This window comes from Panthera uncia, chromosome D2 (genome assembly GCF_023721935.1).
Source record: "Panthera uncia isolate 11264 chromosome D2, Puncia_PCG_1.0, whole genome shotgun sequence".
In the NCBI taxonomy this organism is placed as follows: domain Eukaryota; kingdom Metazoa; phylum Chordata; class Mammalia; order Carnivora; family Felidae; genus Panthera; species Panthera uncia.
Genome location: NC_064818.1, coordinates 17,997,209 through 18,011,318, shown reverse-complemented (window position 1 = coordinate 18,011,318; position 14,110 = coordinate 17,997,209). Strand labels below are relative to the sequence as shown.

The window sequence follows — 14,110 nt, the reverse complement described above, 5'->3', positions numbered from 1 at the left end:
TATTTTATTTTATTTTATTTTATTTTATTTTATTTTATATTTTTTAAGCTAATTTATTTTTGAGAGAGAGGCACAAGTCGGGGAGGGGCAGAGAGAGAGGGAGACACAGAATCTGAAGCAGGCTCCAGGCTCTGAGCTGTCAGCACAGAGCCCGACCGGGGGCTCAAACTCACAAACCGTGAGATCATGACCTGAGCCGAAGTCAGACACTTAACCGACTGAGCCACCCAGGTGCCTCAACAAACACTATTCTTAAATGAAGAAACATATGCAGACACAGATACTCCATATGGATCACTAGAGGGTCCAGAAGGAGAACAAGAGCCGTGTCTTGCAAACCCCACAAGCATCTTGTTAGCATGACAAAAATGGGGGAAAGGAGCTTGGGGTTTGGCCCAGTACAGCAATTCCTAAGTATGTTTCTCTTTTCTGTTTTCAGCCCACGTCTCCATTCTGAAAAGTGTATGTGGAAACATGTCTGCATCGTATGCCCACGTGGGTTGCGTCCTACCAGCAGTTCTAAATCTCTGAAAGTCTGGTAAAGATAAAGGAAAACAGATAAACTATATTTACTTAAACCATACATGAGAATTCAGTATATACTATTGTTTATACCTCTTTGATAGTTTATATAAGGTTTTCAGAAACTATAAAGAAGGATCTTACTGACATTCTCAAGAGCCTGAGAGAGAAAAATTATACAGCAAAACTATAATATCCTTCCAAGAAATAAGAATTTGTTCTACTAAATTAAATTACCCTAAAACACATAAAAACTGCCCTTAACTTCTGGTAAGTTGTGTTTTGAAGGATTCCAAGTCATACATTGGCACTGATTACGAACTTTCTCATGGACGCCATGTTACGAATGATTTTTAAGTTCCATATGACCTTTGGTATTAAAACTAAGTAAGACAGGATATATTAACTTTATCAGACTAACCTGGGATCTTAAGTACCACTTAGAGCCTTGTTTCTAAGAGGAAATTCACTGGGACTATAAACTCTGAGTTCTAACGTGTATTGCCAAGACAAAACCTCACCCCACCTTCCTTTCTCCAATACAGCCACAAACACAGGCTTACTAAAGCAAAAGATGTGGACAAATATGCCTGGTATCTCCACTGAGAAGAGAAGGAGGACAGCACGGAGCACCCACAGCAGCAGGGAGGGCATTTCTTAGCACGAAGAAAGAGAAGCTCCAGCCATGAGAGCAGGAAAGATGAGTCTTGAACTAGGGCAGGCAAGTAATATAAGAATACACAACTGAAGGCTGAGAACTGCCTACATTTGTCAAATGAACCAGCATCTCTAGATAAAGAACATAAAATCATTGAGTGAAGTATAACAGTATGAAAGGATTAGCATTAGAAGAACAGATAGCAAGACTGCTCATCATTTTATAATAAACATTATTTTCCCAAACAATGATCTATATTCTTTATGAGACAAACTAACTGCTTACCAGTTCTGCTTCAAATCCAAATACCGAATGTTGACCCCTTCTTTAATAGCTTCGTAGTTACTCTCAGATCCCTACGTGAAAACATCAATAACGTAAGCTCCTGGAGTGTAAGGATTTCTTTTCAACTTTGTATTCCCAGCACCTACTAAACGGTTCAAATAGTTATTAAATAAATAAAAATAATGGATGCATTTTAAAAATTATTAGGTAAATCAGTGAGTTCCACTATTTCTAGAGATTGAATGCGCCCTCTCTGTTTATCTGATGTCTAAAAACAGTGCATTGCAATGTCATCTAAATAATGAGAGAAACTAGCATTCTCATATAACCATAAATGTGAATTACAGAAATGAATATTATTGTTCCTTACCCAAATAGCATCAGTAATGTTTTCCTTCAGAGCTCTGTTTATATCCCAACTATGTGCTTGTTTTTCTGAAGAATCGTCTAATTCCCATTTACTGATGTTTGAACTTGTCAGGCTATAAAAACTTGCTCTGTCTCTATCCCAAAGGACACTTGAAAGCTGTATGGAGAGAAGAAAAAGGTTAAGTTTATAGATTTTTTTTTAGTTCTAATGTTAATGAACTATTTTTCTGAAATCTAAATTTTATGTATTTTGTGAGTATTCTATTAGTAATCTTAGCAGAATTCTTCATTTAGGATTCAAAGAAAGGAGTGATCCTCAAATGGACCTTGAAAGCCAGGTCAGATTTTCATAGGCAGAAATATGAAAGCAGACAGCCCACAAAGAGCACAGTTGGGAGTTAGGAAAGTTGTAAGGTCTTTCAAAGAGCAACCAGCACATTGGAAATAATGCTCAATGTTACAAGTAGAAATAATGCTCAAATGAAACATGAGGGACACACGGCAGAGAGTCAGGAATATGAGTTTGTAAACCTAGTAAGCAAGGGAGATATTCTCAATGGCTTTTGAACTCAAGAGCTGTGTTACAGGAAAGTGAATGTGGCAGGGATGTGTATAGTTAGTTACATGTAGGCAGATTATTTTGCCTTTTCAAGTATACACTTGGTTATGAAGTACAGACGTGTTTTTTTTTAAGATGGGCACACGACTGTTTTGAGCTGAAGCCCTAATTTTCTCCGTTTCTCTTGTCACCGTGATTCTGGCCACTAGTAAGGAGGCCGACGGTGAGTGAACGGAACTGGCACCAAGAGCTTAGGGGAAATTTACCAAGAGTACAGATTAGGGCATAACAATGGAAGCAAAAGAGGGATGAAAATGAGACATGACAGAAATCAAATCTACAGTATCTGGTAAGTAAGAAGGAGACAGAGACACACACACACACAATCAAGGTTTATACCTGGGTCACTGAAAAAACAGGGTCATGGACAGAAATAAACAGGTCAAAAGAGAAGTAAGTTTTATATACACTTTTGGTGTAGAAAATGGGAGAGAAAAAGGAATATGGTCCATTTGTTTTCAGACAGGTCAGGTTTTAGGTTCAAAGAGCATCAAGAAAGCAGATGATGAGAGCAACCTGAAATTAGAAGGGAAGAGCACAGTAGAAAGAAAATGTGCTTTCCATTCTAACGTGCCTGGGCACGGAGTCGTTCCATAACCTCAGGCAGCTTACATGACATCCCTGAGGCCGTATTCTCGTTGGCAAACTGGGGAGAAAGCTCTCTACATCATAGGTGATTGTAATTGTTACTTGAGATAACAACTACAGAGCACCCACCATGCTCCATAAATGTGAGCTCCCACCCGCCTCCCTTCACTAGTCCAGAGCCTGAGGCACAAGCCCAGCCAACAGACCCAGATTTGAGTCATCCACACAAACAGCTGCAGTAATGGGAGTGAACACACTTTTGGTTAAGTCTAAAAAGCAAAACTGGTCCTTAAGCATATTTATAATTTTACAAAACAGTTTTAATTCGAAGATTCAAAAGAATCCATATGATTTATTTAAGAATATTACAGTTACAGTGTGAGAGGGTTAGTATGGCATCTCATTTGATCACAATAAATATGCATCATTGAAAAGATCAAAGGTTTTATTTCATATACACTAGTGTTCATACGGAGGCAATATCAACTTCATAGGAAACTTCCAACTTAATGATTTCATGAAGAAACAGGCTCAAAAAACAACGTCATTTCATCAACTTACGATGAGATCAGTACTTGGAGATAAAATCCCCAAGAGAGAAGAAACCTTCCGACCAATTCCTGAAAGCATGCCTTGTCCTTGAGGCAGGATATGTTGATGAATCTTTCCTAAACTTTCAGGTATCAGTCGAATCAGCTGGCTTCCCGATGAGGACAAAATAAAACTTTCTCCCTATGAACAAATATTGTGAAATTCGTTAAGTAAGCTTCTATAACTAAGATGAAGAACATTAACAAAAAATGCTTTGATACAGAGATAAATGATCTAGCATCTCCCTTAAAACAGATTTAAAAGAATAAAAGAAAACTTTATTAAAATGATTTACTTATGAATCCATTCACATAATACTATTAATTCTACATAGGAAACCTTCAGTTGCAATTCTGTTTTTTTCATTGAGTGTCTGAATTCTGATTTTTAAATTACAGGTTCATCACATTACAGGTTCAACAAATCAAGTACCACATTTTATTCTTTGGTCGACCTACAGAGTGTATTTTAGCAAACCAGACTTCATAACGTCTAAGGGCTTCAAAGCCACCATCAGAAAATATTTCTGAAAGAAATGAATACCGCTGGCTACTATCCGATACTGGTATTTCAGAGTCTTAGGAGAAGGGCTTTCCTTTGCCCAACTGTTCAAATCCTAGACCCTTACATTCTTCTCTTGGCTCCTGAATTCCTCTCTGGCCTGTATGGTCTATTCAAAACCCTGTATTTTTAGTTGTTCACATCTCACTTCCAAGTCAAATTACAGCTTTCCAATAAATATAAAAGAATATCTATTGTATACCTGCACTGCTGTTAGGAAGCTGTAAGTCTTATCACCTCCTAAATCCACGAAGGTCTCTGTGTAGATGTCTTCACTGGCAAGGCTTGGCCAATAGCGGATGGATCCTTCTCTGGTGGCAACCATGACAGCAACAGCCTTGAAACAAGATCATAATGCTCAGCAATCACAGTAAAAAGAAGGACCCTAAAACTAGCAATCTGGTGACACTGATAAAAAGAAAACAGGGCAATTTATTATTTAATAGAAATTAGGGGGGAAAAACCACCTCTATTTTTGTATTTTAAAAATTATCACACTATAAAATTGACTTTCTTTTCCTTTTGCTGTGCAGTTCTATAAATTTTAACACACGCAAAGATCCACGTAACTACCACCACAATAAGAGTACAGCACAGTTCCATTAACACCCCAAACTCCCTAGTGCTATCTGTCCCTTTATGATCAGACCTTTCCCCTATCCTAACCCTGGCAAGCACTATTTCCATCATCATAGTTTCATCTTTCTGAGAATGTCAAGCAAATGAAACCATACAGAATGTAACCTTTAAGCACTAGTTGATCTCACTCAGCATGTCTCTGAGATACATCCAGGTTGTCACTTGTATCAAGAGCTCATTCCTTTTTATTGCTGAGTACTATTCCATTCTATGGATGAAACCATTCGTTTATTCATTCACTCGCTAAAGGGCATCTGGGTTGTTTCCACCTTTGGCTATCATAAATAATGTGATGTGAATGCTGTAACATTCATGTACTGTTTTTTGTGTAAACGTAAGTTTTAATTTCTCTGAGGTAAACAGCCAAGAATGGAATTGTTGGGTCAAAACAGCAAGTGTATTTTAACTACTAGAAAGTGAAAGTCAAGTAGCTGTCCCACTTTGCATTCCCACCAGCAATGCACAATTTCCAGTTGCTCTACATCCTTGTCAGCACTTGCCAGTTCAAGTACTTTGTATTTCAGCCACTGTAATACGTAGTACTGTGATATCTCACTCTAGTTTTGATTTGCATTTCTCTAATGACTAATGATGTGAACATCTCTGTGACATCCTTACATCCTCTTTGATAAAGTGTCTGTTCAAGTCCTGTGTCCTGTTTTTAAATTGCATTGTTTTCTTATTAAGCTTTCAGAGTTTGTTTTACATTCTAGATATAAGTCCTCTGTTGGATATATAACTTGGAAAGATTCCCTCCCAGTCTGTAGCTTGTCTCTTCATTTTCTTGTCAGTGTCTCTGACACCAAGTTTCTAATTTTGATGAAGTCTGCCTTATCTATTTTTTTCTTTTATGAATCATGCTTTCGGTGATTTCCCAAAACTCTTTGTCTAACACCACGTCATGATGATTTTCTCCTGTTTTCTTCTAAACATTTTACATCTAGACCTATGATCCATTTTGAGTTAACCTCTGTATACGGTATGAGGTGTTTTTTTGTTTTGTTTTTTGCATAAGGATGCCCAATGGTCCCAGCACCATTTGCCGCAAAGACTACCCTTACTTCACTGAATTGCTACTGCAGCTCTGTTAAAGACCAAAGGGACACCTCTTTGTTGATCTGTATCTGCACTCTCTATTCTGTTCAGTTGCCCTTAGGTGTCTACCTCTTTGCCAATACTAGTATCTTAATTCCTGTAGCTTTACAGTTATGTCTCTGAATCAACTTGGATAATGTTGATTGGATAATTCCTCCAATGTTACAACTTCCCTTATTTAAATTAAAAAAAAAAAAATACACACACACACACACACACACATCAAGCATTTAAGTCACCTACCTGAGTAGAATGTGCTTCACCTGAGGTAGCAGAATAAGAGAGAGCTACCAAGTCAGCACTCCAGTGGAAGTCACTTGGTGGCAGCTGAAGCTCTTTGCAAACAGATAACTAAAGAACAAACCCAAACAAAAAAAAAAATCTTTCACATCAAACCGATTCTTTGCATATGCACCCCGACTTCATGATTTCCCTTCCCTGTACGTTTCAGAATCTGAGTCATTGTTGGAAATATCATTCTACAAACGTACTTTTTTCTCACATCTTTTTGATCAGGTTTTCATCAGGCCCTTCAGTCATTTTTTTTTTTTTTTTAATTTTTTTTTTTTCAACGTTTTTTATTTATTTTTGGGACAGAGAGAGACAGAGCATGAACAGGGGAGGGGCAGAGAGAGAGGGAGACACAGAATCGGAAGCAGGCTCCAGGCTCCGAGCCATCAGCCCAGAGCCCGACGCGGGGCTCGAACTCACGGACCGCGAGATCGTGACCTGGCCGAAGTCGGACGCTTAACCGACTGCGCCACCCAGGCGCCCCGGCCCTTCAGTCATTTTAAAGCAAAATATTTAAAAAAAATTTTTTTTTAACGTTTATTTATTTTTGAGAGAGAGAGAGACAGAGCATGAACAGGGGAGGGTCAGAGAGACAGGGAGACACAGAATCCGAAACAGGCTCCAGGCTCTGCGCGGTCAGCACAGAGCCCGACGCGGGGCTCGAACTCACGGACAGCGAGATCATGACCTGAGCTGAAGTCGGCCGCCCAACCGACTGAGCCACCCAGGCGCCCCTAAAGCAAAATATTTTAAGAGATACAGAATCAGAAAAACTTAAGAGCTAGACCAGACTCTGAACATCAACTAGCCCAGTATCTTTCTAGACTAAAAAAAGTCTGCAAGACTTAAGAGAAGTCATACTTCCCTTAAAGAAGTATGTAGGCTTCCTATGGAATTTTCCCAGTCTAGTCTTGATTTATTTGACATCTAAAATCAGCATGACTACAGAGCAATTAATTATACCAAGGTGTCTAGAAAATATTTCTTAGCCTCAGCCAAATATCAGGCTCCTGCTGCTAACTCTTCATGGCCCCCAGAACTTTCCCTCACCTATGCTCTTAACTACAAATACTATCTTCTCGGCAGAAGTACAGAGGCCAGCAGACATGAAGAGTTTAAGTAAGCAAGAATCCCCAGGTCCAACAGAACGATGGCCCAGTAACAGTGACCAGTGAGTGGTTGCAAGAGACTATGCCTCATCTGGAACAGACAGGAAAATAGGTTGCTGAGGATAAGTTCCTAGAAACGCAAATGATAATCCCATGTGAGAAACCGACAACTGAAAGTTAAACTAGCAATTGCTAAAATTGGTATCATTTTTTTCCCATTAAACACCATTCAGTAGACTCAGTGAATCACAGTCCTATCTTAGAAATATATAACCTCAGGGGCGCCTGGATGGCTCAGTCAGTTAAGCATCCGACTCTTGATATCAGCGCAGATCATGACACCAGGTTCATGGGATGGAGCCCAGCATCAATCACGTGGGATTGAGCTCTGCACTCAGCATGGAGCCTGCTTAAGATTCTCCCTCACGCTCTCTCTCAAAAGAAAAAAATTAAAAAAAGAAATAAGTTCAGTTCATTAGCTAATGTGGGCAGTATTTATTCTTAAACTTCATTAGGCAGACTGGCATGGCATTCATAACACTCACTAAAAATTTTAATAACATGGATCCTATTTAAAATTATGAAAGGGGAGAAACTTTTTTTTTTTATTTTTTATTTTTTCAACGTTTTTTATTTATTTTTGGGACAGAGAGAGACAGAGCATGAACGGGGGAGGGGCAGAGAGAGAGGGAGACACAGAATCGGAAACAGGCTCCAGGCTCCGAGCCATCAGCCCAGAGCCTGACGCGGGGCTCAAACTCACGGACCGCGAGATCGTGACCTGGCTGAAGTCGGACGCTTAACCGACTGCGCCACCCAGGCGCCCCGAAACTTTTTTTCCCAACATAAAAATGTGAATGTATGCTCTGTAATTCATACCACTACGAAAATGCAAATCTAATGAGTAAATTCAGATTGTGTCCTCCAACAACTCTAAAAATTTAGAGTAAAAATTAAGAGCCAACTGGTAATCCTTTCCTCTTCTCCTTCTAGCTTTCTCAAGAGCCATTACCTTAGTAATAGGTGACAGAGCAATCTTCCAAATAATGAGTTTCTCTTTGCAGACCAGACAAGCCCATCCACCTTCATCTATGTGAACAGTCAGCTGATCATCAACTAAAAAAAAAAAAAGTACATAACTTACATATTTAACCTCAAAGAACGAGTAAGAAAAACTGTAACAAAAAAAAAAAGAAACAGAAAAGAAAAACTGTTAAAATTCCTTATACCAAGATCTTCTTTACGGATACATTCTTTATTGAAAAAAAAAAAAAGTAATTACCACAGATAAAAAAGATTCATTCATATGAAAAAAATGCCCTTGAGTAATTCAAGAGTTAGAGTTATTAATATCCAAAACAAGAGAGCCATTTAACTTTGATAACCACTTTTAGCCTTTTAGCCTTTTATATTTTGGCCTTAGGTTTACTATCTTTTAATATTGGCCATAAACAAGTATCTTACTTTCTACAATATTTAGTAACATTCATAATTTTATTTTGATACAGCAATGCAAATAATAATCTCTCTCATTAAATATATAAAGAATTTCAAGAAAAAATTATTCCTTCAAAAGAACATGACTTTCAAATACCTTCTTTAAAAGTTTGATAAATCACTTCATTATACGTAGACATCAAGGGTTGCATTCCATAGTAAGTGACAAAACTAAATTAGTATATTGCTGTCATAAGCACTGGCGGTAAACCTCAGTTAAGTGTGTTAGCCCTGGAAACTTAATTAATTTGAGCTCTGCTCTTTGCCTAAAGCAGGGTAGAAGGGCAAAATAAAAGGCATCAATAATCTACAAGCTAAAATACTAAATCATGCCTAGGCTAAGTGTGGGCTTTTGCTGAATTAGAGTATCTGTTCAATATTTTCATTTCCTGAAAGCAATATAGCAGCTCCAAAGACTCTACTGGCAAACCTGTGGGGTCCCTGACTTAACACACAGCACTTGGTAGGTTTCCATATTCAGAAAAGTTCTTCAAGTTTACACACCCTTAAGTTTACACATCTTGATTTTGAGGGACTCTCTCCTCTGAGGCTGTGTACTATTTGTTATTAACAGTCTGGTGGCATGAACCAGGAGTATGTTAAAAGGTTTAAATACTATTTGAGCTGAAATTTTTAGAGGACTAAAGAAAAATATAATACATGCTATATATAATTAAAACAAGAAAAGTACATGATGGAGGTTACAGTGGAAGTTTAGTTGTCTGAAAACCTCTGTACCTGGGTTCCCAAGGTCTCACAGGCAAGATACGTAGTTCAAGTTGATGAGAAATATTCCTTCTAGAATGGAGTACTTTAAACTTATTTGACCATCATTCACAATATGAAATATATTTTATATCATGATGCAGTCACATGTAATTTAAGTAAAACACACAAAACTTATGTAACATTATGACATAAAACGCACTCTGATGTTTTGCTTTCAATTTTTTTAAGTGCTGGCCATGACCACTAAACTGATTTCAGTCACTACCTACAGTTTGAAAAACACTGTTCCAAAAAAATCACAGAAATCTAGAATTGAATCATAAATAAAAATGACTTGGGCAGATCATGGAGGATGCTGTGAACTTTGTTCTGCCAGTCACCCAACCCCTTATCCTTACTGTTGCCTTTCTGACGCTTGCATGACTGCATCTTCCAAACTCCCACTCTAATTCTCTGCCAACAGAATCTCCTGAAGGTACTTTACGCTGATAACATAAATGTGTACATATAGCCTCTGGGATACTACAAAGGATCCAGAAATGGAGGTAAGACTTGATCTTACAATAACGTTATTATACCCATACTCATAACATGACAGAGTGGTTATTATACCCATACTCATGACACTCGCAATCAAATTTTGAAATTGGACTGAGTTTTGCATATGCAGTGTTTACGACCACTGAAGAAGTAATCTGTGCTAAAAATGGACTCACTCTGCTTCTCAAATTTATTACATTTTGCAATTCATGGAAAACCAAAAGTTACCTGTTTCTACCCCATTTAAGTGAAGGTATACCAGAAAAAGCACAAATTTCAATCTCGGACCCAGGGACAGGCTTCATTCTGAATTGCTAATATAGGCAAATGGAAATGACACTCACCTTCAGCCAATGTTAGGGCTTCCATTACTTTAACAGGGAGAGAAGATCCAAATGTTTTCACATCATAGTTCATAGACTCAGTTACACAGTGGTGTGGCAGTATTCGTGTAGGTGTTCCTCTAAAGAAAAGAGACCATACAACTTGCATCATATTTAAAATTTTCCGTTATGCTTACTTTTATGTACTATTTTCATATAAAGAAAAGATCTTTGATAAACAAGAAAAAAAATGAGCTGTAGCAGTAAAAGAAAACTCTGGCTCATGTGTACTGTGTAAATATATTTTACATTAAAAAAAGACTGACAGGATATAGGAAAATTTGGCTTCTGACTCTTATGCTCTAGTAATCAGATGCATGCTCCGTTCACTTAAACTCTTTATATGACTGTATCCTTCGCTATGTAATACAAAGGTTGGACTAGATCAGCATTTTCCAAATTGTGGGTCACTGTGAGGGTCTCAATTAACATTTCTGAAAAATAAAATAGGATATAAACTAGAATTTATCCTACACTGTGGCCAAAAAGTTTTACAAACATTGGATTAGATTATCTTTCAGCTCTCATCAGCTCTGGAATTTTTTTTTTTAATGTTTATTTTTGAGAGAGAGAGAGAGAGAGAGAGACAGAGCACAAGTGGGGGAGGGTGGAGAGAGAGGGAGACACAGAATCCAAAGCAGGCTCCAAGCTCCGAGCTGTCAGCACAGAGCCTGACGCAGGGCTTGAACTCACAGACCATGAGATCGTGACCTGAGCCGAAGTCAGATGCTTAACCACCTGAGCCACCCAGGTGCCCCTAGAATTTTTTTTAATTGAAGTATAACTGACACACGTTACTTTAGTTTCAGATGTACAACATGGTGATTCGAAACTCTATGCTATGCTCACAAGGACAGTTACCATCTGTCACCACGCAACCCTATTACAGTACTGTTGACTATATTCCCTAGGCTGTACTTTTCATCACCATTATTTACCCATTTCCTAACTGGAAGCCTGTACCTCTCACTCCCCTTCACCCATTTTGCCCTCATCAGCTCTAGGATTACATGAAATCTACCAGATTTCTATAACTAAGAAATTAAATAGGGTCATGAGTATCTGCTGTTACCTGTTCTTTAATAGCAGATACAGTGTAGAAATTAGATCTTTTCACCTTGTCAACATTCAAAAAATAATGTAAAGTTACCAGTATAAAATTTATTCCATCTCTTATCATGAGGATTAAGTGAGCTTTGTTTCTTGAGAGTATTACAACAAAGATTTTTCTTTAAATGATCACTGGAAGGTAAAAAGAGATTTGAAACAAAACGCATTAAATAAAGTACAGCTTTACTTTTCTCAAAGGTAGTAAAAAAAACACTGAAAGATCACCACTTTGTTGTTTTGTTTTTTTTTTAATTTTTTTTTAAATTTATTTTTGGGACAGAGAGAGACAGAGCATGAACGGGGGAGGGGCAGAGAGAGAGGGAGACACAGAATCAGAAACAGGCTCCAGGCTCCGAGCCATCAGCCCAGAGCCTGACGCGGGGCTCGAACTCACGGACCGCGAGATCGTGACCTGGCTGAAGTCGGACGCTTAACCGACTGCGCCACCCAGGCGCCCCGGAGATCACCACTTTGAAGAGCACTTTCGAGATGTAAAAGTCAAAGACGCAGTGAATTCTTTAAAAATCATGTCTCCTTGGAGCACCCGGGTGGCTCAGTGGGTTAAACAACCAAATCCTCTTTTCTGCTCAGGTCATGATCTCACGGTTGGTGAGTTTGAGCCCCACATCGCGCTCCGAGATGACAGTGTGGAGCCTTAGGATTCTCTCTCTCTCTGCCCCTCCTGTGTACACTCTCTCTCAAAGTAAGTAAAATAAACTTAAAAAAATTAAAAATCATTTCTCCTTTAAAGTATTGCAAGCATCTATAGATAAATTTTAACTATAAGCTCAAGACCCAATATTACACTTTTCTTGCAAAGGAAAATTCTTTTTTCGTAGATGAATTCGGAGGAAACTACTCAGAAACATGTTACCTTCTAAAGTTCTAGATTAATTATGAAAGCGGGATGCAGAGTATGGTTTAAGGAATGATGTGGACTGATGTGCCACACTTTTATTTGGGAACAAAACTACTATTCTTATCTCACTGCTAGGAAAGACTTTCCCCTATTAATTTAGCTGCAAAGATAACTTCTCTTGCTAAAAGTCATGTAATTATCAGTCAGCAGATATTAATGGCAGTAACTATGTTAGGCATAACATCACTTTCCAGAATTGGAGATCCTCATTCCCACCGTCGTCGAGGGTTTTCGTATTGATTCATTTGGCCTTAAGAGAAGCAGGCTCAGGTCGCCTATTATTGCCATTTCACCAAATGAATCATGACTGACTTACAATGGAAGACGGGGGTAGTAAGGAGGCAGGTAACCACTGACTGAAATCCAATTTGTTCACTTATACACAGAGGTAATTCCATGAAAAGTGCAAAGTGAAGGCTTAAGAGATGAATTAAACTGAGGCTCGCAAAGATGGCGAAGGTCTAGTTCCCCCAGCCTTGGCATTACCTCCCCGCCCCCTCCTCCGCGTTCCGAAGGCGTCTGGAGACACTACCCCATCAGGCCCACTAACTCTATTGTTCACCAGACCCAACCGGGGACGATCACCTACCGCGAGCTCAGCGAGCTACGCCGGCCGACCGGCGAAAAGAGCGCCGGGGAGCTGACTGCAGACCCCAGGGATAGACCTTTCCTGCTTGTCGCCCGGGGCGTGGAGCCCGGCCCGACTCCGGCCAGCGGGCCCCTTCGAGTCCCGGGCCCCGGTGTCCGCGGAGAGGAGACGGCCGGGAACATGACGGAAAGGAGAGGCGACGGACACTCCGCCTGTGGGGCTGAAACTCCGCTCGCGCGCGGAGCTTGAACACCCGCGAGCGGGAGGGCGCGCGCTGATGACGTTAAAAGCACGGCGCCGAGCCGCGGGGCGTGGTCGAGGTGGCGGGGGAGAGCGCGCGGTCAGACGTCAAAGGGGAGCGCCGAGGCGCGGGGCGTGGTGGGGGCGGTTTGGAAGGGGGCGCGTCGTAATGACGTCAGAGGGTAGTGTCCCGCCGCGAGGCGTGATCGCAGCGGTGACTAGTGTGGAGGGTTCTAGGCAGCTGGCGGGTGTCTCTAGCCTCCGGAGAAGTGAAACTGGAAAGCCAGGTGCCCTTCTCGACTCCGGTGGGTGGGGCTGGCCCGCTAGCACCCTGAAGGCAAAGCCTCTCTGCACGCTGGTCTTTTCTGAGCCTCTTGGGGAACTGGAAAGTGTCCGTCGCTGAGAAGGGAGAAAAACCGAAAAGCTGTCACTGGTTTCACTCTTAGCGTTGTATTTGTTGGTCTCTAGGTTTGTCATTCCCCATTCAGCCCCGCACTGTCTCATCCACGCTAGTAACACCCCAAGTCCACCTCTATCCCGGATCTTGGTCAAAAACTGAGGGCTCCTAACACTTTGCCCTGCATGTCCTGCAGACTCCTCACAGTACACCTGCTAAATTCTTGTTTTCCTTTTGGACCCCTCTCCTACCACCTCTGCCCTACTTGGTAAAATTGGCCGATCACCCAAGTCAAAAATAAGGGCGCTACCCTAGAGTCATTCTTCACACTTCCCGCCACTGCAACAGGCTGGTACACTGTGGCTCCTGAGTACAGTCC

At 40.2% G+C, this 14,110-nt stretch overlaps 1 protein-coding gene across 2 annotated transcripts in view; it reads right to left on the bottom strand.

The window, feature by feature from the left end:
• Positions 1-13,373, bottom strand: part of NUP133 (nucleoporin 133) — a 58,009-nt gene extending 44,636 nt beyond the window's left edge. For both annotated transcript variants that reach the window (XM_049645065.1, XM_049645066.1), the window contains exons 1-8: positions 13,095-13,373; positions 10,438-10,556; positions 8,340-8,443; positions 6,171-6,278; positions 4,396-4,530; positions 3,603-3,773; positions 1,836-1,991; positions 1,466-1,536 (exon numbers count right to left, since the gene is read on the bottom strand). In XM_049645065.1, coding sequence (XP_049501022.1) covers positions 1,466-1,536; positions 1,836-1,991; positions 3,603-3,773; positions 4,396-4,530; positions 6,171-6,278; positions 8,340-8,443; positions 10,438-10,556; positions 13,095-13,276 — 1,046 coding nt within the window. In that variant the 5' untranslated portion in view covers positions 13,277-13,373. The remainder of the gene's footprint in view (positions 1-1,465; positions 1,537-1,835; positions 1,992-3,602; positions 3,774-4,395; positions 4,531-6,170; positions 6,279-8,339; positions 8,444-10,437; positions 10,557-13,094) is intronic.
• Between the last annotated feature and the right edge of the window lie 737 nt (positions 13,374-14,110).